The 23,279-nt window shown below is 45.0% G+C and overlaps 1 protein-coding gene across 8 annotated transcripts in view; it reads right to left on the reverse strand.

Annotated features, from left to right (window-relative positions):
* The window catches only part of ARHGAP22 (Rho GTPase activating protein 22), a 186,794-nt gene extending 164,936 nt beyond the window's left edge, over nucleotides 1-21,858 (reverse strand). For 2 of the 8 annotated variants that reach the window (XM_039872348.1, XM_039872337.1), the window contains exons 1-3: nucleotides 21,537-21,857; nucleotides 18,846-19,010; nucleotides 17,817-17,981 (exon numbers count right to left, since the gene is read on the reverse strand). In XM_039872348.1, coding sequence (XP_039728282.1) covers nucleotides 17,817-17,868 — 52 coding nt within the window. In that variant the 5' untranslated portion in view covers nucleotides 17,869-17,981; nucleotides 18,846-19,010; nucleotides 21,537-21,857. Of the gene's footprint in view, nucleotides 1-17,816; nucleotides 18,079-18,275; nucleotides 18,335-18,845; nucleotides 19,011-21,536 lie in introns of those variants that run through there. The other 6 variants (XM_039872346.1, XM_039872342.1, XM_039872339.1 and 3 more) reach the window with 4 other exon arrangements.
* Nucleotides 21,859-23,279: the final 1,421 nt, after the last annotated feature.

The following is a 23,279-nucleotide window of genomic DNA, read 5'->3' on the forward strand; positions in this document are numbered from 1 at the left end:
TGGGTAGGCCTGGGCAGTTTGGGCCCTACCCACTGTATGCGTGGCCAAAGAGGCATGGGGTGGTGGAGGGCTGGCTTCATTTAGGTGGTGCTCTGCTTGACAAGCCATAGGTCTGGGCCTGGGGCTGGCTCACTCTGAAAGAAGAAACACCTTTGTTATTTGCAGAAAGGCATTGTCTAGACTCTGGCCCTGCACTGTGAGTTGCCTGGAGAATTAATCCAAAGAAAAGGCTTGAACACAGTACTCTGGGCTTCAAAAGCAGGGGAGCAATGGCCAGAGATGGCAGCATGGGGACTAACATCAGGCCTATTTCTCTTCCTTGCAGTGGGCACATGAATCAGGCGTTGGGGCTCCCCAGGGTGCCTGACCAGCCACCTCTCTGTTCAGGATGGCCTTGCCTTCCCAGCCCTGCACTCATGTAATCTAAGAAACATTCCTGATGTGGCAAGGAGCATACTGTGCCTGGTGGCAGCATCTCCTCTTAGTGCAATTGTCGCAATTGTTATTTTACCAGTTACCATTTGCTGAACACACACCATGTGCCACGCTCAGATATTATGGTCCATGTATATCATCACTCAAAGATGTTTTGTTCTGTTTTAAGAGGAAAGTGAGGCTCAGGGGTAATGAGTGATGTGTGCTAGTTCACCAGCTAGCATAGGCTAAGCTGGCATTTCAACCCCAGCCTGCTAGAGTTTGTAACACCAGGTGATCCCATCCATTTCTAGAGTGAGGGGGTCTATCCTATGGTATCTCTGTTCTTTTAGCTGCTCCTTCTACCCGCAAGGCCCCCAAAGCACTGATAGGTCCAGAAATCTGCTTTCAAGGCATTTGATTCCTCCTCATAACCCATTAGCAGATTTAAAGGATAAAGACTTTTTGAAAGTTGTCGAGTCATGGCCTCAGTAATATATATTAAAGCACATCATGACCAAAAGGATTTCATCACAAATGGGCCTAAATCCCTTTCCATTCTCCACACATCCTCTTGTAGTTACTTTCTTTGGTGCAGGTAGGATGAGGGGCAACGGTGACCTGTTTCAAAAGGAGGTGAAAAAGCATGCTTTCCTGTATATCATCTCAAGGAGCCTGAGCAGAAAGGGGAACACCATGCTTGAGAGGCAGCTGTGGCCTGATGATGGGGCAGCCGCTACCACAACTAAGGGAGGAATGCAATGCACACCCCCTAATGCACCACAACTAAGGGAGGAATGCAATGCACACCCCCTGTCCGTTCCTGGAAGTGTATCTTGCAGATACAGTACCTTGCAGAGTTAGGTGCATTCACAGCCTTGTTTGTAACAGCAAAATTCTAGAGACAACCTGGAGTGGGCTCTGTTGTGCCACCCAGATGACTCCAGGACTAAAGGGTCTGGTCTCCCAGCTGCTGACACGTAGCCCTCAGCCTCCACCTCAACTGGATATTTCCTTTCCTAGGGTACACTCCCTTTCTGAGGGCAGTGACACCAAAGGTTGGTGATTCTCGGGGTATAAAGGCCTGGCCTCCTTGACCCATGGAGCACAGCTTTGAAAGCCTACCCGAGCCTCAGCTAAGTGTAGAGTCAACTGAGGACACTGTTGTGCCTGCATTGCAGTCCATCTTCTCCCTTTGCTCAGTCCTGTATCCTGACTCCACTATGTATTGTGAAATAACTAACGGTGTAGTCATAAAGTGGACATTATACAGCTTAAGAGCTGGTTGTCGTAAACTGTATGCATGTTCTAATTCTATCTGCGTCCGCAAAAGGAAAGAGGCATGTAGGTGTCAAAATATTTTTGAGCTAACGGGAGTTATCTCTACAGAGTAGAAATGGAAGTTTAGAGTATTTGCTTTCTGCTTTACACTTTTCTATAATGTTTAAATGCTTTCCTTTAGCATGCCATAATGTCTATAGTGATGATTCTAAAGAAGTATGGATAAAATTTTATCCTAGCTGGTATTCTCTGAGCTTCCTGGATCTGTGGTTTGTTGACTGTCACTGCCTGGAGTTGGTTAAACCGCAAAGTTTACAGTCAATTATCAAGTCCTACACTTCTGAACTAACTGCAAGTTTGGGGATATTCCCCAAAAACTCTCAGGTTCAATAATTTGCTGGAAGACTCACAGAACTCACTGAAAACTATTATACTCACTGTCATGTTTATTGCCTGGAAAGGATACAAATTAAAATCAGCCAAGAAGAGATGTATAGAGCAGAGTCTGGGAAAGTTCTAAATGTGAAACTTCCCTTGTTCTCTCCTGTGGAGTCAGGCTATATTACCCATCCAGCATCAGTATGTGACAACATGCATGGAGTATTGCTAACCAGAAAGCTTGCCTGAGCCTCAGTTTTCAGAGATTTTATTTGAGATCTATTACATAGGCTTGATTGATTGACTGTCCACTTGGGTGATCTCCAGCCTCCAGGTTGACTGATACCTCATGACTCAAAGCTTTCACCTGAAATCACACAGTTGGTCTTTCTGGCTTGGGCAGCTTCTATGCTAAGATTATCAGGTGCGCTTGGCAACCCTCTAAGGTCTGGTATAGCCAGCATTTGCCCTAAATGAAGACACTCGTATTAGATATTACAGAGATTATGAAAGGACTCAGGGGTGAAGACTGGCTCTCTTTTCATGTAAGGTTAAATTCTCTACCACGTAGTCACTAATTTTGGAAAATTCTCAGTCATTATTACTTCAAATATTTCTTCTGTTCTTTTCACTCTTTTTTTCTCCTCTGGTACTCCAATTGTACATTTATTACACATTTTGAAATTACCTCACGGTTCTTGGATATTCTGTTTTTTGGTTCTTTTTTTTCTCTTTGTATTTCAGTTTGGAATTTTTTAATGGTGTATCTTCTTTCCTTACTGATGAGCCCATCAAAGGCATTTTTCATTCTGTTATGGTGTGCCTGATTTCCAACATTTCTTTTGATTCTTTCTTAGAGTTACCATCTCTCTGCTTACATTAGCCATCTGTTCTTGCATGTCATCTACTTTTTCTATTAGAGTCCTTAACATATGAATCATAGTTATTTTAAATTATCTGATAGTTCTAAAACCCCCATTATATCTGAGTCTGGTTCTGATGCTTTGCTAGTGTGGGCTGGAGTTGGGGATTTCTCTTCTCCCACATGAAAAGCTAGAACTGACTGAAGTTGGGTATTTCCCTTCCCCAGATCATTCAAGCTCCAATAACCCCAGCATGTTAGGCTCTGGTTAACTAGTTTCCCCTAAGTTCAGGGTTTGTTGAGAAGAAGAGCATTCTCTGGCTTATTTCAAAATTGTTCTTCGTCCCCTCCCTCTGCCAGAAGCACAAGGGGATTTTTCTCTGATACTTACTGTGAGAACTTGGTCAAGCTCCTGGAGGTAAATCTCACAATATTGTGGGGCCTGCCTATGACTCGGTCCCCTGGAGTTTTTAACTCTCAGTGTTGTCCACTTTAATTCTCCAGCAATTAATCAATTGCAGCTCGGATTTTTCTACCTGTCTTTCATTCCCATAGTGGTTTCCACTCATGAGTCTCTGCTCCAGTAAGTCATGGCTGCCTGTATTTACCTGTCTCTAATTTTGGGGGCAGCAGTTTGTCCTGTGTGCTCTCCTCTCTAATGGATTCTAGAAGAATTTACTTTTCAGTCTGTTCAGCTCTTTACTTGTTGTTAAGACAGAGAGATGACTTCTAAACTTCTTATATGTGGAACTGTCTAATGCAGGGGTTCCCAAACCCCATGCTGCAGACCGGTAGCAGTCTGTGGCCTGTTAGGAACAGGGTGGCACAGTAGGAGTTGAGCGGCAGGCAAGCCAGAGAAGCTTCATCTGTATTTACAGCCACTCTCCAGCACTAGCATCAGCTCTACCTCAGATCATCAGGCATTAGATTCTCATAGGAGCACTGGTCCCTGGAGCCAAAAATGTTGGGGACCGCTGATCTAATGCTTAGTTTACTTCTTCAGGTTGTGTTTTTCTTGCCTTCATGTTTTGTAATTTTTTTTGTTGGAAGCCATACATAATGTATCGGATAATAGGAACTAGAGTGAATAGGACTTTGAGGTTTTATGTTAGTCTTGCTAGGAGCTGTGCTGTGATTAATGTTTATTGTATCTGTAAGTGCCAGAGGCTTCAGTTTTCTCTAGTATTCTTTTTTCTCCCTCTTCTGTTGTTTATGGGTTTCCCTAAGAACTCCTTAAACAGAGTCTGTGCCTTGCAGCATTTTCAGTTGTACTGCTATAGTAAAGCCCTGTGGATGTGAGGAGGGGAATCATTTCATAGTCTTATGACCAATTATCATTCTTTTTGTGGGCCTGAGTTCCTGGGCTATGACCTTCAGAAGTATTATATAGCTTCTTATAAAATTTTTATTTTATATTAGTTTCAGGAGTATTACACAGCTTTTTTTCTTCTCCTTTTAGGTAAGAAAGAAGTCTAGAGGAAGCTGGAGTTGGCTAACTGCCCTTATGTCAGGTAGCTACGAATCTGGTAAGTTGTTTAACTTGGAGAGCAGGACTTTGTTATTGAGAACGCTCTGATCCTATTTCAAAATTGTTACTTTTCCTCTCCCGCCTGCCCAAAATACAGGGGGATTTTTCTTGATTCTCCATCTTGAGAATCTGGTGGAGTTCCTAGAGGGAAAACCCACAGAAATGTGGGAGGCCTCCTCACTAATATGGGTCCCAGGAATTTCTCCTCAAAATAATCTACAATCAGCCTCCAGCAAGTAGTCAATTTACCAAGTGTTCTGACCAGTTTATGGCTTCAGTGGCTTCTGCTTTAGGAAGCTGCTCCTGGCTGTTGTTTTCTGAATTTCTCTACATCTCTAGATTTGCCCTGTGACCTCAGTCCTCTGATGGGCCTAAGAAAAGTCATTGATTTAAAGTTTATTAAGCTTTTCCCTTGTTGTAAGGGCAGGAACAATAATTTCTAAGCTTTTTTACATGTCAAAGATGGAACCGAAAGCCGGGGAGTTTAAATTTTTACAACTTCTGTATATAATGACTATTCTTTTTCAAAAAATTCCTACTGTACCACCTGTCCCCACCCCCGGAAGATCCTGCTTCACTGCCCAGAGGCCTATGACCCACTTGGAACTTCAGAGAACAGCTTCCTTCAGATGCTTTTGCTGGATCATAACAAGCAATGAATGTGAGCTCCAGGTCTGTTACCTGCTGTACCACAGTGCCTAGAACAGTGCCTGGCAAAATAAATGTGTGCTAAGTGACCAAATGAATGTTCAATCCTTCATTAAGGAACCACTGAGTCATCTTCCCAGGCCTATCCACCTTTAATAGACCCAGCTAGCTCTCGTCTCTACAATAGCCCACCTTCCTCTGGTACCCTCAGTTGTCTGGTCATGAGTTTGCATTCCTTGGGATACTGGAGAAGTAAGACTTGGTGCCTGCCTCCAAGTATAAGGTCCCAGTGTCCCTACAAAGAGGCTTTATCAGAACAAACTGATCATTTCACTATTTTTTTTTTCCAAAAAATAATCCTAAAGGCAATGATTCACAGCCAGAGATTAACAGCAGGACCCATGGTTTGTCTGGAAGGGAATTCCTATTCATTCAGGAATTACCCTGTGCCCTTCCTTGAATTTCAGTTTTTATTAGATATATAACCCTTATAATGTCAATGGCAGTGCAGGAGGGTTGACTTTCCCTGTGCACTCAAAAGTTGACAGGAATTGGATCATGCCATGGGACTAAGAGGAGAAGAGAGCAGAGATCTCGGCAGAGGAGAGGGACCATTTCTTAACTGAACACTGGGCTGAGCTGGTCTTCAGGACGCCCTGATTGGATGATGTTTAGGGCAGGTATCTGAAAATCAGCACCATGGGCATCTATGTTCCCATGTTCATCCTTACCTTCCTTCCAGGCCACCAGGATATTGCTTCCTCCCACCCTTGTTTCTAGGGTAACAGGCTGGTGGTCTTAACCTGCCAGCCATATAACATGTTGAGAGAAGCCAGTTTGTACCACTAGCCCAGTCATACTATGGGGAGCCTGATGGGTACGTTTGATTCAGGTAGGGAAGATGATGCCCAAGGGATGCAGTCAATGTCCCTAAAGGCGTAGTTACAGCAACACACAAGCAGTAGAAATGGGTCAGTCCAAATCTGGTTTGAGTCCTATTTCAGTTGCTCACTAGCTATTTGCTCTTGGGAGTTAATTAACTTCCTGAATCTCAACTTCCTTATCTGGCCAAGGGGAGAGCCCCTCCACCTCTCAGAGCTGGGCAGCACTAGAGGAGACTGCATGGGTGAGAAAACTGCAGCATGCAGGACCGTGAGCCCTTACTGCAGTTTGCCATTTTGCAACCACTCTCAGGGCCAAGTCATTCTCCAAGATGTGCAGAAACAGAAATCATCACAGGAAAACGGTTCCCTAAGGAAAGCCCCTGACTCAGTCCCTATTTGGTTCAGTTGTTGGGGGTGGATAAGTGTGGGTTTCCGCTTGGCTCCCCAGAGGACAGTGTGTCTGGCAAAGCTTCTGTCTAGACACTGGCTGAGGGCTCTGCCAAGCCTGTCCCTGGCCTCATTGTTCCTCGGGCACAGACACCTCATGGCTAACAGCTCAGAACCCAGGAAAGCAAGAGAGCTCTCTCTGTTGTTGTGGGCTGAATCGTGTGCCCAGGCCCAATTAACATGTTGAAGTCCTGACCCCTAGTACCTCAGAATATGATTGTATTTGGACATAGGGTCTTTAAAGAGGTAATTAAGTTAAAGTGAAGTCATTAGAGTGGGTACTAATTCAAATTGACTAGTGTTCTTATAAGAAGGGGAGATTAGGACACGACACAGAGGGAAGTCCATGTGAGTACACAGGGAGAAGGAAGCCATCTATGGGCCAAGGAGACAGGCCTTGGAAGAAACAAACTTGGCCTAGACCTTAGGCTTAGACTTTTAGCCTTAGAATTATAAGAACATAAATTTGTTGTTTAAGCCACTCAATATGTGGTACTTTGTTATGGCAGGGTGAGTGGACTAATAAACCTGTCTTTCCTTCTCACTGTAACTGAGAATTCCAGCTCCCATGGGGGGCCTTGGGGTCAAGGACCCCTCTGGGACCATGAAGTAGGATGCTTTATCTTGTTTCTGGTCCCCTCTCTTCTTTACTGCCCCCATTTCCACCCCTCCATCTATGTACTTGGTTTCCCAGAGCTCCGACTCCGTGTGTCCCCAGGCCTGTCCAGCTCACACACTGCCTCTAGCTTGGAAGAAGTATCGGGGACATCAGATATATCTTGTAGCATAGCTTCGGGTGCCCCATGTCCCATTACTGTGGCCAGCTCTGATTTCAGTCACAGAGGTTATAAAAAGTTCCTGCCCACTGATAGGTTCCCACTCTAGGCTCTCAGCTTTGAGGGCCTTCTCTGAAGCCATAGGGGTCCCATAGCCTCCATGCAAATACATGAAGTCTAAAAGTGCTGGATATCCACACCTCTGGGGCAGTCTTCCACTGAGACAGAAGGGAGCAGGAGAACTCTTGAGCCTTTATCCTTCCGGGATCATCTGGGGGGCATTTCACATTCCTCTCAAAACTGGTACAGAAGCTGCTGTTGCTGACAGCAGTGGCCTGGACAATGCCTCTTACACTGGCCTTCTCTCCTTCCCTGTCTTACTCTTGTGCCCCCTCATTCCTGCTTCATGGCATCACCTCCCAAATAAGCCACCTGTATCCAAGCCTTTGTCTTGGGCTCTGCTTTTGGGGAACCAAAACTTGGATATAGCTTCACCATTCCTGACTAGGGGAGCAGGATGAAATAATTTGTTCATCTGTAAAATGAAGATATTAATATCTCACAGTCTGGCTACAAGAGTTAAATGAGATTGTCATGTTGAAGTGAGTTGTAAACTGTATAAGATGATCTCAATGCTATTACTTATCATTTTTAGTTTTAGGACCATCTTGAAGCATTAGGTCCTTCCTCCATTGCTTTTTTTTCATTTAAAAAAAGAAGGAAAAGGAGAAGAAAAAAACCCTTACCTTTCATCTCATTTCTTAGGGGCCCTGTGCAACCAGGTGCAGGTAAACATCCTTGGGGAGAAATGGGTGCTAAGGAGTTGACACTCCTCCTCCTTCCCCTTTCCTTCCCCAAACAGCATCAGCGTTTATCAATGGACTTCAATAAAGGCATGCTAGCCGAGAGGACACTGCATGGAGGAGACACCGGGGTGGCTGGATCTTTCCAGCCCAGACTACTTTGGTATTGTCCGTGGGCCTGAATGAAGGTTGGGCTTGGTGCTTGTGCAGGAAGCCTGGGGATGAGCTGGGATGAACTCTCAGAGTGTGTGGTGCAGCTTTGTAGTCATGCCTAGTGGTACAGTGGGAAGCAAGCAGGGAGTCCTCATTCAATGTAACTGGTTAAGAGGTTAGTGGAGTGGGCAGGTAAAGCCAAACTTAGGCTGGCACACAAAGCCCAGAGCACTGGGAGGGAAGTCAGAAGGGGCAAAACAGGGACAGAGCTGCTCACAGAGTTAGGATATAAAAGTAAAAAGCAAAATGCTGAGATTGAGTGTCAGGGTAGGCAAGGGTCTAAGGGGCTTCCTCATGTTGTCTGGGACTTTTGCTTAATTCTGAGAGCTCCTCCAGTATTAAAGACCAGAGTGAGTGAGTAGGACAGTCAGAAAAGCTGTCTTCTACACATACTTTGCCACCATCCCTACCAGATCAGTCCCCAAGAAGCTGACCCACCCCCAGGCCTCTAGATGAATGTTGCCAAGAGTCCCCTGCTCTGAGTATCCATCAGTTCTGAGGCTGCAGATGAAGAGTATATCTATGGTGTGGGGTGGGAGGCAAGTGCCATGGATAGTTATTTGTGTGAAGCTGGGCAGTGGGCGTCACCCTTTACTCACAGAGCTGTTGCTCTGAGCAGCTCACAGAGGATACATGATATATAGATAGATGGGTGGATAGTGTTGGAGTTGGTGAGATGAAAAAGTGAGAGGACAGCATACTGGAAGGGTCGGTCAGCAAGGGCACCAAGCAGTCTTCCCCATACCTGTCCATTCCTCTGTACCCTCTCCCAATAATCTATCTCCACCCTCTTAGCTGCCCAAGCCAGAGGCTAGACCTCCTTCTTCCCTTCCCTTCCACATGCAGCCAGTCAGCAAGTTCTATGCTCCACTTTCTTAGAGTATTCTATCGCCACTATTATGCCCCAGCTTCTCATTAGTCCTTCCCTGGACTGTTGAAATGACCTCCTACCTCATTGATTTCTTTGCACCAACTTCCCTCCTGCCCATCAGCTACCCTTCTCAGAGCTATTCTGCTGGAATCTTAGAATGGCCTCACAGCTTTCACTGGCTTCCCATAACCCAAACCAGAGAATAAGGACTTATGATGTCTTTACAATGCAACTTAGTTAGGCTGAAGGACAGTTTCAGTGACTCCCTTTAGGCTGGGCCACAGAGAGATTCTTAAAAGACTTGGGAGATGGAAGAGAAACAGAGGCCATTTTATAGCACACACACATTGTCACTGATCAGATGATTTACATCGTTGGTGTGAAGGAGCAGCTATGCTTACCATTGCTCCATCTTCCCATGGAGCCTCTTTCAGTTTCTCTGACTCCTGGGCCAGGTATGTGTGTGTTCAGCTCTGTGATGAAGAACCTGGTTTCTGCAAGACTACTCTGTACTTCCATCCTGTTACCCAGCTGGAAATCCCAGACATCTTCAATGCCTCTCTTATCTAACACTAAAAGCACTGTCCATATTTTCTCCCTAATATCTCTTGAACCTACTGTCCCCTCTATATTCTTATGTACTAGAGTCCTCAGTAAGGCCACTTGACCTCTATCAGGCCTTTCTCCATGCTATTTATTCATTCATTCACTCAAAAAACATTTATTAAACATATACTATGTGTCAGGCATCATTTTAGACACTGTGAAACCATGTCTAACCTTAATCTTCGCCTTCCCATCTAAATGGTGCTTGAATAGTGACTAAAAAGGTAGTGGCAATAAAGCCTGCAGAATAGAGCCTATACCTAAAGAGCAAAGGGGAGACAGATAATAGATGAAATAAATAAGGAGGCAGGACTTCTAGCTATGCCTGACTGATGAGGTCAGCAATTCATCTTCCCCAGTGCAACTAGACTTATAGTTGCACTGGGGAAACTTGACAAAAATAACCATTTCATTCTCTGGAAGTTGACCAAAGGTATGGAATAATCTGAAAAGCAATTATGCTTGAAAAACTGGGGTACTTTAGGTAAGAACAGTGGGAGTTTGTTGTTCTTGCCTAAAGATGCTTCTATCCTACTTTCCCCAGCTCAGGCATCACAAAGCTTCTACCAGGGTAGGGCACACCATGAGGACCAGCAAATTTGCTAACAAAGTCAAAAATGGCTCATTAAATTTTGAGTGGTGGGCGATGCTCACATTCAGAGACATTGACAGTGGAATAGCCAATCTTGGCAGCAGGTAAATGGAGAGAACTGATGTTCTGTCTGAGACTACAGTCATTTTGGGCACAAACATGTTTCTGGCATAGGCTGCATGCATGTGCAATGAAGACCATAAAGGGCTTGGGGTACTCTCAAACTCTTGCCAACTCTAAAATTATCAGATTTGTATGAAAGCACAAAAGACCCCGAATTGCCAAAGCCAGCCTGAGAAAAAAGAACGAGGCTAGAGACATCACTCTGCCTGACTTCAAATTATACTACAAAGCAACAGTAATCAAAATGGCATGGTGTTAGCCGCAAAACAAACACATGGACCAGTAGAACAGAATCAAGAGTCCAGAAGTAGCCCAAATTTATATGGGCAAATAATTTTCTACAAAAAAGCCAAAAATATAAGTGGAGAAAGGAAAGCCTCTTCAATAAATGGTGCCGGGAAAACTGGAAAGCTGCCTGCAAAAGAATGAAACTAGACTGTTGTCTATCACTACACACCAAAATTAACTCAAAATGGATTATGGACCTGAATATAAGACCTGAAACAATAAAATGCATAGAAGAAAACATAGGAACTAAACCCAAGGACCTTGGATTTAAAGAGGATTTTATGAACTTGACCTCAAAGGAAGGGAAGTAAAAGCAAAAATAAATTAATGGGACTACATCAAACTAAAAAGCTTCTGCTCAGCAAAAGAAATCATCAACAAGGTAAAGAGACAACCATCTGAATGGTAAAATATATTTGCAAGCAATGCTTCCAATAAGGGCTTAATATCCAAAATATACAAAGAACTCATACGACTCAATAATAATAATAAAAAAATGATCCAATCAAAAAATGGGCAGATACCTGAACTGACACTTCTCCTGAGGAGACATACAAATGTCTTTTCATATATTTATATGAAAAGATGCTCAACATCACTAGCTATTAGGGAAATGCAAATTGAAAGCACAATGAGATACCATCTCATATCTGTTAGAATAGCTGTTATCAACAGGACAAGTAATAACAAGTGTTGGAGAGGATGCAGAGAGAAGGTTCTTTACACTGCTGGTGGGACTGCAAATTGGTACAGCCACTATGGAAAACAGTATGGTGGCTTCTCAAAGAACTAAGATGTGATGTGCCATATGATCCAGCAATCCCTCTATTGGGTATTTACCCCAAAGACTTGAAACCCGTATCTGAAAAGATATTTGCATACTGATGTTCGTAGCAGCATTATTCATGGTGGCCAGGATATGGAAACAACCAAAGTGTCCTACAACAGATGATTGGATAAAGAGGCTGTGATACATTTGTACAATGGAATATTACTCAGCCATAAAAAGAGATGAAATACTGCCATTTGCCACATGGATGGACCTCAAGATAATAATTCTAAGCAAAATAAGTCAGACAGAAGAAGTTGAAAACCACATGATATCACTTATATGTAGGATGTAAACCTAAAAGCAACAAATGAACAGGACAAACAGGCAAGAGACTCATGGACACAGACAATAGATTAGTAGTTACCAGAGGGTGGGAGTGAGGGGGCAGGTAGATGGGGTAAAAGGAATCAAATATGTGGTGACAGAAAGAAATCTAACTATGCGCAGTGAAAGCACAATGCAATGTATATATATGCCTTACTATTGAATTGTATGCCTGAAAATTACTGGATTTCATTAACCAATGTCACCATATTAAAAAAAAAACAACATAAAAATGGAAATGGAAATTATAAAAAGGAACCAGTCAGAAATGAAGACCACATTATTTGAGATGAAGAGTATATTAGAGGGCGTAAACAGCATAGATAAAGAAGAGGATTGAATAGCCAATGTAGAGGATGGGGAAGTCAAGGACACGCAATCAGAACAGCAAGAAAAAAGAAGCCAAGACTGTAATAATAATTGAAGGAGACAATGGTACACAATTAAATGTAAAAAAGCCCATATCATTGGGGTACCTGAAGGAAAGCAAGATGTCAAACAGCTATTTGAAGAAATAATGATGGAAAACTTCTCTAACCTGGTGAAGGAAATAGATATACAGCCGCAGGAAGCTCAAAGAGTTTCAAAAAAGATGAACCCAAAAAGACTCACACCAAAACACATTATAATTAAAATGCTAAAGGTTAAATACAAAGAGAGAATCTTAAAAGCAGCAAGAGACAGGTAGTTATTTTACCTACAAGGGAGCACCTATAAGACTTCAGAATAGACCATATACTAGGCTATAAGACTTGCAGCTAATTCCTCAAAAGAAACTATGCAGGACAGAAGGGCTTGGAACAAAATATTTAATGTGATGAAAACCCAGGATCTATAACCAAGAATACTTTATCTAGCAAAGCTATCATTTAGTCAAAGAACAGATAAAGAGCTTCCCAGACAAAAATAAGATAAAGGAATTTATCAACACCAAGCCAGTATTACAGGAACTATTGGAAGGACATCTTTAAGAAGAAAAGAAGTATCAAAAACATGAATAAAAAATGGTAATAACTACATTCCTATCAACAAGTACCTCAACAGGAAGATAATTAAGTGCTCCAACCAAAAGATAGAGTGGCTGAATGGATAAGAAAACAAGACCCCTACATCTGTTGCCTACAAGAGACTTACTTCAGATTATAAGATCCACACAGACTAAAAGGAAGAGGATGGTAAAAGATATTGCCTTGATGGACCTAGAGGGAATAATGCTGAATGAAATAAGTCAAATAGAGAAAGACAAATATCACATGATTTCATGTACATGTGGAATCTAAAGAACAAAATAAACAACCACAACTAAAATGGAAATAAACTCATAGATACAGAGAATATTTTGAATATTGGGAGGGGATTTGTGGAAGACAGCGAAAAAGGGCAAAGGGATTAAGAAGTACAAATGGATAATTACAAAATAGACATGGAGATATAAAGTGTAGCATAAGGAAAATAGTTAATAATGTTGTAATAAATATGTAAGGGAGAAGAGGGGTACTAGGGATGATCACTTTGTGAGTTATACATATCTCTAATTACCATGCTATACAATTGAAACTAATATATTATTGTATGCCAACTATAATTGAAAAAAAATCATTGAATTATCCAATGTAAAAAAAAAAAAGAAATGAAACATTACAACAAAGAGGTATATTTCACAATGATGAAGAGTGAATATATTAGGAAGTGATAACAATTATAAGTATACACAGAGTTAACAAGATAGCTTCAAAATACATGAAGCAAAAACTGCCAGCAGATAATAAGAGTTAGAGAGTTCAATATCCCAATCTCAATAATTGATAGAACTAGGCAGACTATCAGCAACAACATAAAATGCTTGGACAACACTATCAACCAATTTGATCTAACTGATATGTATAGGACATTTCTTATGATGACTGCAGAATATACATTATTTTCATGTACACATGGACCATTCTTCAGGATAGACCATATACTAGGCCATAAAATTGTAAATCAACTGGTGAATGGATAAACATCCATATGATGGAGTATTATTCTGCTAAAATGGAACAAATTACTGATATACATGAGAACACAAAAGAAACTTTATGCTAAATGAAAGAACCCTGATGCAAAAGAGTACATAGCATGTGATTCCGTTTATAGAAAATGTCCATAAAAAGCAAATGTGTAGACACAAGTGGCAAATCAGTGCTTTCCTTGGGCTGCACGTTGGCTGGGCATTAATGGCGATGGCATGAGGGGACACTCCTGGGTGATTTAAATGTCCTAAAACTGGATATGGTGATGATTGTACAACTCTATAAATTTACTAAAAAATCATTGAATCGTACCTTTAGAATGGGTGAATTTCATCATACGTAACTTACACCTCAATAAAGCTATTAAATGTGTAAATATATGAGGTAATAACAAGTGCTATGAAGTAAAATAAAGCAAGAAAGAAGGATAGGGATGTTGGGGTGGCATTGCAATTAGTGCAGTCATTCGTACAGTTTGCTATATACTTTCAATCTTTTTCTTCTAGGCATGTGGTAGGGCTGTATTTCCTGGACCTCTGGTGGGTCATTGGGACAATGAGCTGCAAGTGGAGTGTGACTTTCAGGCCAAGGATTTCATTGTTGATGTGAGACCCTTCTAGAGCTCAATCTCTCCCTTTGCTATCTATCCTGGCCACCAGCTCCACTTGAAATAATGGTTGTTCCATCAGCCTGGGTCTTTGAGTCACTGTGATGGGCAGGTTACCTGGGACTCATTACTGTGCAATCACTATCTATCCCATTGTGATGCAAAAAGGCATCAGTGAAAGCCTCAAAAGAAGGTGACAAAAAAGGTAAAAGTCTGAAGGAGGCGAGTTTGCGAGCTATGTGGATATCTGTGGGAGGGTGCTCTAGAGGGAGGACAGAGCACAGGCAAAGACCTGGCACATCTGAGGAATAGCAAGGAGGCTTGTGTTGTTGTGCCAAGTAGTGGGGGATGTACAAGATGATGTGATGGGTAATGGTGGTTTGGATAGAGGAGTGACATGGGAATCCACTGGGATGTGTTCAACCAGTGATGGATTTAATCAGTTTTAGATTTTAAAACCTTGTTCCAGCAGGGCTGGAAGGGCCCTGGGAGCAGCAAGACCAACGAAGAGGTGATAGCTGACTTCATACTCTGCTGCCAGTCATTCTTCCTATAAAAAAGCAATTCTGACTTGATCAGTCCTATGCTTACAATTTTCAACAGCTCCTACTGCTCACGGGAAAGAGTCCAAGTTTCTCCACATGACATCAACCTACCTTTCCACTCTTGTCAACTTCCACCCCTCTTCCTACTACCTCAATTCCCTTCTCTGAGTCTTCTATTCTCCCAGGACATACTCTTGCCACCCTACCTGGGTTCTCGTGGTCCCCTCACATCCCTGCCACTCACAGCAGGGAGGGAGGGGGTATGTTCCAGAGAAAGGCCAAGTGAAAAGCCACAGCATTGGAAGGCATAAGGGAGGGGTTTGATGGAGGATGCCCTTTCCAAGCTGCCCCCTGGCCTTGGTCCTGAAGGGTTAGCTTGTGGTCCAGGAAGTTGGGGACCTGTAGGAATGGCTAAATTCAGAGCTGCTTTTTCCTTCATTCTGGACACTCTGGCCAGGCAGGGGCAGAGGCCACCATCTTTCTTCCCACTATGATTCAGATGTGCAGTGGCTACTCAGGGTGGGGAGAGCCCGGGAGGGTCAGCTACAGGGAGAAGCCACCAGCCCTTGGGAGAGAGTTAGGCAGGCCGGTGAGCAGAAGTTTGGGAAGCTGGTGAGCAAAGAGAGCATAGCTGGTCTGAACAGGCAGGATAGTGCCACAGGAAAAGCCTACAAGAGCTGGAGTCAAGGGTGCCCATGGCTGGGTAAGAGATTCAGCACAAGCCTTCTGAATGAGAGACCCAGACCTGTACTGACTGGCCTCGGGCTTCCTGCTGCAAGGTCCTGGGCTTGACAAAATTTTGAGCACAGTGAAGTATGGCAGCACAATTTACTCCAAAGAATCTTCTATTTGCCCTAATTCCCTGAAAATTTCAGTTAAAAACACACTCAATTTCCTCAATAACCTCCATAATCTATGGGGAGAGAGGAAGAGAGAGGAAGGGAGAGGGAGGAAGGAGGGAGGGAGGAAGGGACAGAGACAGTCAGACAGGGACAGAGACAGTCAGACAGAGACAGGGACAGACAAAGAGACAGAGGGAAACAGAAAGGGAGAGAGAGGGAGAAGAGAGGGAGGGCTGGGGTGGGAGGAGAAGTCGCTTCTCCTGTGCTGACTCTCCCGTTTCCTTCCACAGAACAGCACTGATGGCTCTTTTCTACAAAGCTGCTAAGCTGTTTGTGGTCAGCTAATGATTTAAAAACTCAGTCCAAAGTAATGAAGTACTAACGCATGTTACAGTGTGGATGAACCTTAAAGATAGTATTACTCTAAGTCAAAGAAGTCAGTCACAAAAAGACACATGTACGATTTCATTTATATAAAATACCAGAATAGGGAAGTCCCTAGAGACAGAAAGATTAGTGGGTGCCATGGTGCGGGGAGTTTAGGAGCAACTGCTTGATGGGTACAGGCTTTTCTTTTGGGGTGATGAAAACACTAGGAACTGGAGAGAGGTGGTGGCTGCAGAACAATGAGTGTACGAATTGCCACTGAATTAACTGTTCACTTTAAATGGTTAATTTTGTTATGTGAATTTCACTACAATAAAAATTAATCTAATCAAATTCTTTAAATTCAGGTATCTTGTGCAATATCTCATTTGTCTTCTTAAAGAATTAGCATTTGTACCCTGAAGCCAGGGGGCATGGAAATCTGGTGGCTGGAGCCTTCCACAAAAGCAAGTGAGTTTTCCTTTCAAACCAGATGATGCTATAAACCCAGCTCAGAGGAAAATGCCTAGAGATTTTGCAGACACCCAATACATTAAGACTAAACAGAGATAAAGGCCAATCTTAGCTACTCCCCACTCCCTACCACAGAAAAGGAGGTACAGAGAGGTTTAACGCCCTGAGAATTGTTCAGCCTAGAGTCAGATTCAGACGACCTGGCTTGTGAACATAGAGCTTGGCTCCTCACCACGACAAATACTTACTCAGACCCTAGGAAAGGCTGCAGTATCCAGTTTGAGGCTGCTCTGGGCTCTGTCTGGTGGTTCCCAGCCCTGGCAGAACATTAGGTTCACCCGGGAATTAAAAAATATGCTGATGTCTGGGACCCATCCAGACCAATTAACCCAAATTTCCAGTATAAAAGCACCTCAGGATTTAAAAAAGCTCCTTTATGATTCTAATGCACAGCCAGGTTGAGGATCACTGATTGCGGTTCTTCCACTAGTATCTGGAATTTTGATCATCACCAGAAGGTGCCCAGATCCATAGAATACGAAACATGATGGCACAACCAACCAGCCAACACCTGTACCACCCAGACAGCCAGCACCTTCATGGGACCCACAGAGAGTTGTCCCACTTTGTTGAAGTTACCGCTTGGGCTACTATGCTGGGAGCTACTGACCCATCCTCACTGTTTCTGAATTAAGTGCCTGGCTGGATAGTTTCCAAGCCAGGTGCAGAGCAGCCTTAGGAGGCACAGCCTCCCTACCCCCATCCCACCCCCAAAGGCCTTGCCTCAGGCAATCGCGGTCCATGGACATGGAGGTCCTTACAGATTCTGAATGTCCTCAGAGCCCTGAATCACTGGAGCACAGGCTGCAACAATAGTGGTCACACTGAAGTCTCTTTTTCAGGCAGACACGGAACAGCCGCCTAATTCAGGGGTGAGGGCTGTGCCATCAGCCAGTGCCTGGGCCCCGACCACAGATGCCCCTAGGTGCTCTCAGCCCACAAAACCATGATAGCTCCTTTGGGTGGCCTCTCATTTCCTCAAATAAGAAGCCAAGAACAAAGGTAATCACACTCCACACAGAATAAAATAAAATTCTTACCAAAATATTTGGATGCAAACGTTCTTCTTTTGCTGGAGGCTGTCGGCAGCATGATGAAGCTAGCAGTCTATGTACAACTTTCTTGTGTATCGTTTTTATAAAGACCCAACCACATCCTCAAGCAGACAAGCTAATTCCTGTTTTCCAGTAATAGGAGATCAGCATCTATAGAAAAGAAATATATTTAGAATGCCCTTTATCTGGTGTTTTCTTTGATTTCAAACAAGAAGCTTCACTGTGAGGAATTAGTCCCTTAAATGCAAGTGCACCCAGAGATCTTGGAAAGGCCTTGGGCAAGTCACGGGGCCTCTGGGTATCAGTTCCTCAAATCTGTGAAATGGGAACAATGATGACAATGACCTCTTGGAGGGAATGGAGGATCAATGAGGTGGTGGGGGTTAAAATGCCAAGCCCTCCACACATGTCAGGTACTATGTTCCATCTTTTCAATCAGCTGACCTGGATTTGGAAGGAGCTGTGTTTTCCGGAAGGCCTCGAAAACTGGCACAAACAGCGACCTGCAAATCAACAGCATGATCTTCAGATGTCATACACGACCCTCATCTGGCGTGTACTGCCATCCTGTTAGTGGGGAGACAAAGCCCCAGCAGCAGCCAGCAGCAGTGCCTCATGCTGTCTGGTCCACTGGCTGCTAATGGCTTGGCTTCTTGTTCCATTTCTGGAAATGCAGCATCATTTTACAGTTGTGGAAAACCAAAAAAAGAAAAATCCCAATTATGAAACAGCCAAGTGACATTTCTGCAGCCATCACCATCATTGACATCGTGGTTGTGGCAATTGAAGGGAAAGGCAACTTCAGGGGGACAGTGTTATCCCATTTAAACATGTACATATGGAGTTTATAGAGGTGGAGGGACAGCTGTTGGAAAGACATCACCAGAATGTTCTTTCGCCCACCTCCCTTGTCTCCTTTGCTCCCCTGCCTCTGCTGGATTGAACTTGTACCACATTTGTGATTACAGAACCAACCACTGTTATTCAGATAAAACAAGCATAGTGAACACTCACGGTGGTCGGATCCTTTCACCATCTGGCTGTGGTCTGCAGGAAAGCAGGATTCAGGCTGTCACTGCCACAGGTTGCTGGACAGCAGTGTCAGTAGGCTGTGTGGATATAGCGTCATCTTGCTCCAGGCCTTGGCAATCAGTGGACAGCCCCTGCTGCTGGTGTTCTCTAAGGGGAGCAGAGAGTACAGAGGAGGGGCTAAACTGTGCCTCTAAAGAGTCACCTGGAGCAGCTGGGAGCAGAAGAAGCCTGAGGGTAAGAGCCTAACTGCTTGAAGAGAACAGCAAAGCCCCAAACCAGAGATGCTGCTATGTCCTTGGGCCCCGAGTGAACAGTGGTTTGGCTTGCAAAGGAAAGCCAGTGCAAAGTGCAAAGTGAAAAGAGGTGGATCCCTGAAGTACAGAGCAGAGATGGGGCCAGAGCCAGGGGGGGAAAAAAAAAGGAGGAGAAATGGAACATCGAGCCCAAGAACCTTGGAACAGAGTTGGAACAGAACTTGGGGATCATTAGGACCCAGAGTGACATTTCTCTGTGTTTATTAAGCACATGGAAATGGGAGAGCTATGAAAGGGAATGGAGAATGAGAGGAAGGAGCCTGTCAAATGACCTGGTATAGTAGGAGCTTTAGAACTAAAAACTATGCATCCATATCCAGGTTTTTCTTTTTTCTAGTAGTGTAAATTTTGGACATGCTTCTGAAACAGGATCACCAGATTTAGCAAATCAAAATACACCATGCCCAGTTATCATTTTAGTATAAGTATGTTCCAAATACTGCACAGACATAACATCCAGTATAAAGATACTTATTGTTGATCTGAGATTCAGATTTAACTGGGAGTCTTGTATTTTATCTGGCAGTCATATACTGGGTATCCATTTTACCTTTGGTCAAAGAGGATAATCAGGTAAGAACTTTCAGTTTTTTGAAACAAAAAAGACAATTAAAATTGGCTTCAAACATAAGGGGAGATTTATTGGCTCTTTAGTAAGAAAAATCCTCATAATATGGACCTCAGGAATGGCTGGATCCAGTAGCTTGATGAAGTTAACCAAGTTTATTTTGCCCCCCTAGTTCTGTTTGCTTCCTGGGGTGTCTGTTTCATCCTAATAAGGCTGCCTTATTATTAAAAAATCCTAGACACCAGCTTCAGGAGCTAATACTTCCTCCTTCATGTCTAACAGTAAGGAAGAACATATCTTCTGTCTCTCTTAGAAGGGGTGGGACGCTTTCCCTCTCTACTCTCCCAACATCTCTTGGATTGTGGCCTTGGCTGGAAAACCAATCTCTCCCTGAACCATCCCCGATGGCTGGGTATTAAGATGTGCTGATTAACTAAAGTAATCTGGTTTTGTCTCAGGAACTGGGTGGAATTGGCTTCTGCAGGCATCTGGGCTGGTATACGTAAGAGGTAGATACTTGAATAGATGCCAGGGCACTATGATGAAGGGGAGGGGAGAAGGGCTCCAAAAATACAATGCCCACTGCAGGTTGCTCTAAGGGTAAGATAAAGGAGACTGACCTCCAGGTGTGTGTGTGTGTGTGTGTGTGCTGTGTGTGTGGTAACAATGTTAGTTCCTCCCCTTGGACACGTTGACTGACCTTACTTTCTTTCCCAGCCCCTATTCTTTTCCTGGCCAGGTCAACAATACAAGCTCAGCTTTAGAGCAAAGAGGCCTCCCTGGGAGACAGTGAGCTGGGCCTCTGTCCTGGCTGTGCTGTTTGTGTGTGCCTTGGGCAGGTCCTCGCCCCTCACTGGCCCCACTACATTGTGGGGGAGGGGCAGGGTGTATATGTGTGTGTGTGTGTGTGTGTGTGTGTGTGTGTGTAGGGGGGGCATGATTGTTCTGGGAGGGTTCTGGTTGGACCAGTGACTTTCGCTGACCTCAGCCTGTAGTGAGGATGAGAAGGCTCCAGGGCGTGGGCATCTACTTTGGGGAGAACATGGGTGGAAGGATAGGTATGGTAGGCTCTGCTCACAAGCTAGGAGACAGCAACCTCAGAAACAGGGAACAAGAAAACGGCAGCCCTTACCTTGCCCTCACCCACCTTTCTTTGCAGAGGTATTTAAGGGCCGACCATATCCTACCTAAGCTCAGCACAACTGGAGCAAAATTCCCAGGCTTGCAGAGCAGCATGGAGAGCAAGCTGGGATGACTCAGCCAGGAGCAGCTCTGGCAGGCACTAGAATCACAGCTAATAGGACCGGCTCACCATAGGGGCACTTCCCGGAACACTAGGTCTTCCTGAACTCAGGCCAGGATGCCCTGAAACGGGTATCACCCCACCACAGACCTTATCAATACTGACAGCTAGCACTTAGTAGGTGCTGACCATGGACCAAACACATACACCTAAAAGTACCCTGAGGTGAGTATTACTGTGGAATTGTGAGCCACGTCAAGTCACCCAGTTTAACATGGTGCGAGTGGGGATTCAAACCCAAGTTGCTCTATTCACTGCCACCTCATCCCTGAAGTGTGGGAAGATGGCCCCGGTTGTCTTGGATTGGCCTAGCCACGTGTTTACACTATAGCTCCTTATTAATCTCCTACAGGGGCCCCAGCTGCGCCCTGGGTGAGCAGGGGTGATAAGCACCCCATCACAGGGTGGGTATCTGGACCGTGGCAAGCATGGGTGGGCCCGGCACCCAGGAAAGCTGCCTGGGTGTTGCCCCACCGGGGTATGCTCACCTGGTACGGGGAGCCGGACACCTTCTCCGCCACCTGGAGCCTGCTCAAGGATCCTTCTTAGGGCACTGCCTGGAAGGAGCGCTCGGGCTCCCTACCCCTTCTTCCCACTCGGTGGCCATGGCCTTGGCCCTGCCCCCAAGTCCCCCATGTGACCGACCAGTGGGCAGGGGAGGCAGGCAGGACCAGGAGGAAGCTGCCCCAGGCTGACCATCATTAGTCAGATGCAGGCTCCCTGGCTCCTCGGTGCCTCTGGGGATGATGAGTTGATGGCCGTTGTCCTTGGCTTGCTAAAAGCCTGAAGCAGCCTCGGCTCAGGAAATGTTTCCCGGTTGAAGCTGACCTCTGCCAGGAAGGGCCGGGACAGGGCCGCTCCCAGACGCCGGCCTAGAGTTTGACTTGGTGCAGAGCGCCGCCTGGCGGGCACCACCAGGCGCCGCCTCTCATTGCCTCCCTCGCAGCCCCATCTTCGCGTCCTCCCAGCCTCCAGATCCACAAGCTCTGGCTTGCCACCCTCCCCTGTAGCCTCACCTTCCCTGGGACCACGTGTGCCTGGTAGGGTTTGTGGGATTCCTGGGTATTTCTAGAGTCTTCCTCAGAGCAGCTGAATCCTCACCCTTGGCCCAGTAATGGGCTTTCAGTATGGGGAGTAAGATGGAGCTGAAGAAGTCATCAGCATGGGAGGAGCTCTCACGGTACAGAGTAGGGATCTGAGCCACTTTACAGAGTGGATCTCTGAGCCACTTGTGGATTGGGAAACTGAGGTCAGAAAGGTTCAGCGAATTCCCCAACGGGACAAATTACAAGTGATATTGCTGAGATCTGAAACCAAGGGAAGCTGATTGAAAAGCTCTTGAAAGCCAAGGCCAAGGAAAGAAGCAGGCAGGTGGCCCCATTGACCTGGGCTTCCAGTGGGGCTCTATTGGGCAGAGAGCCCCCTTTTCCGAGGGTGGGTGGGCCTCCCTCTCACCTGGGCTCAGTGCGGCCCCTTGCTGTTGTCCTCCCTGACATAGGTAGGCATGGCTGGCTGTGGACTGTTAGCCTTGAAAAGCCTGATTTGGCATCTGAGCAGAATGGGGGCTGGGATGGAGACTCCATCAGTCCAACCTCAAGGAAATGATGATGGCAGAGACAGGGCCAATTATCCACCTTAAGCACTGTAGTAACCTCTCACCAGCCCTTGGAGGCCCCTGGGAGTGGGGCGGGGCTGGCTGTGGTGGAGAGGAATCGCTTGAAAAGATAAGGGGGCACAATCCTGCTGTAGGGCCAGAACACAGAGCTTCTAAGAAACAAAGTGTAGTGTGCTGTTTTTAGACCCTGTCAGTCCCCACTCCAACTGTGGACTTGATTAGAAAGCAGCGAACTAGGCCTTCCCTGTGCATGCACCAAGGAAGGTGAACTCTCCACCCAGTCTTGCGGGGGAGGCGGTGAAAACTGCAGCAGAAAGAATGAGGGCATTGGAGTCAGGCCACATTGAGTTCGACACTTGCTCTGGTCACTTCTTAGCTGGGTCATTGGGTAAATCACACCACCTCTCTGTGCTCCTTTCCCCACCCGTACAATGAGGATAATAATACTGCTGACTCCTGGGATCTGCTGTGAGGATTGAGTAAGGTAAGTTGTGCAAAGAAATTAGCTAAATACTTTGTACTTGTTCTCATGGCTTAGGAAGTGCCTGTTCCTCCACCTTCTCCCATCATTAGCAGCAACGTTAGCTAGGGCAGTGGTGTTTGGTTCTCAAACTGG

This window comes from Pteropus medius, unplaced genomic scaffold, assembly GCF_902729225.1.
Source record: "Pteropus medius unplaced genomic scaffold, Ma_sr-lr_union100, whole genome shotgun sequence".
In the NCBI taxonomy this organism is placed as follows: Eukaryota; Metazoa; Chordata; class Mammalia; order Chiroptera; family Pteropodidae; genus Pteropus; species Pteropus medius.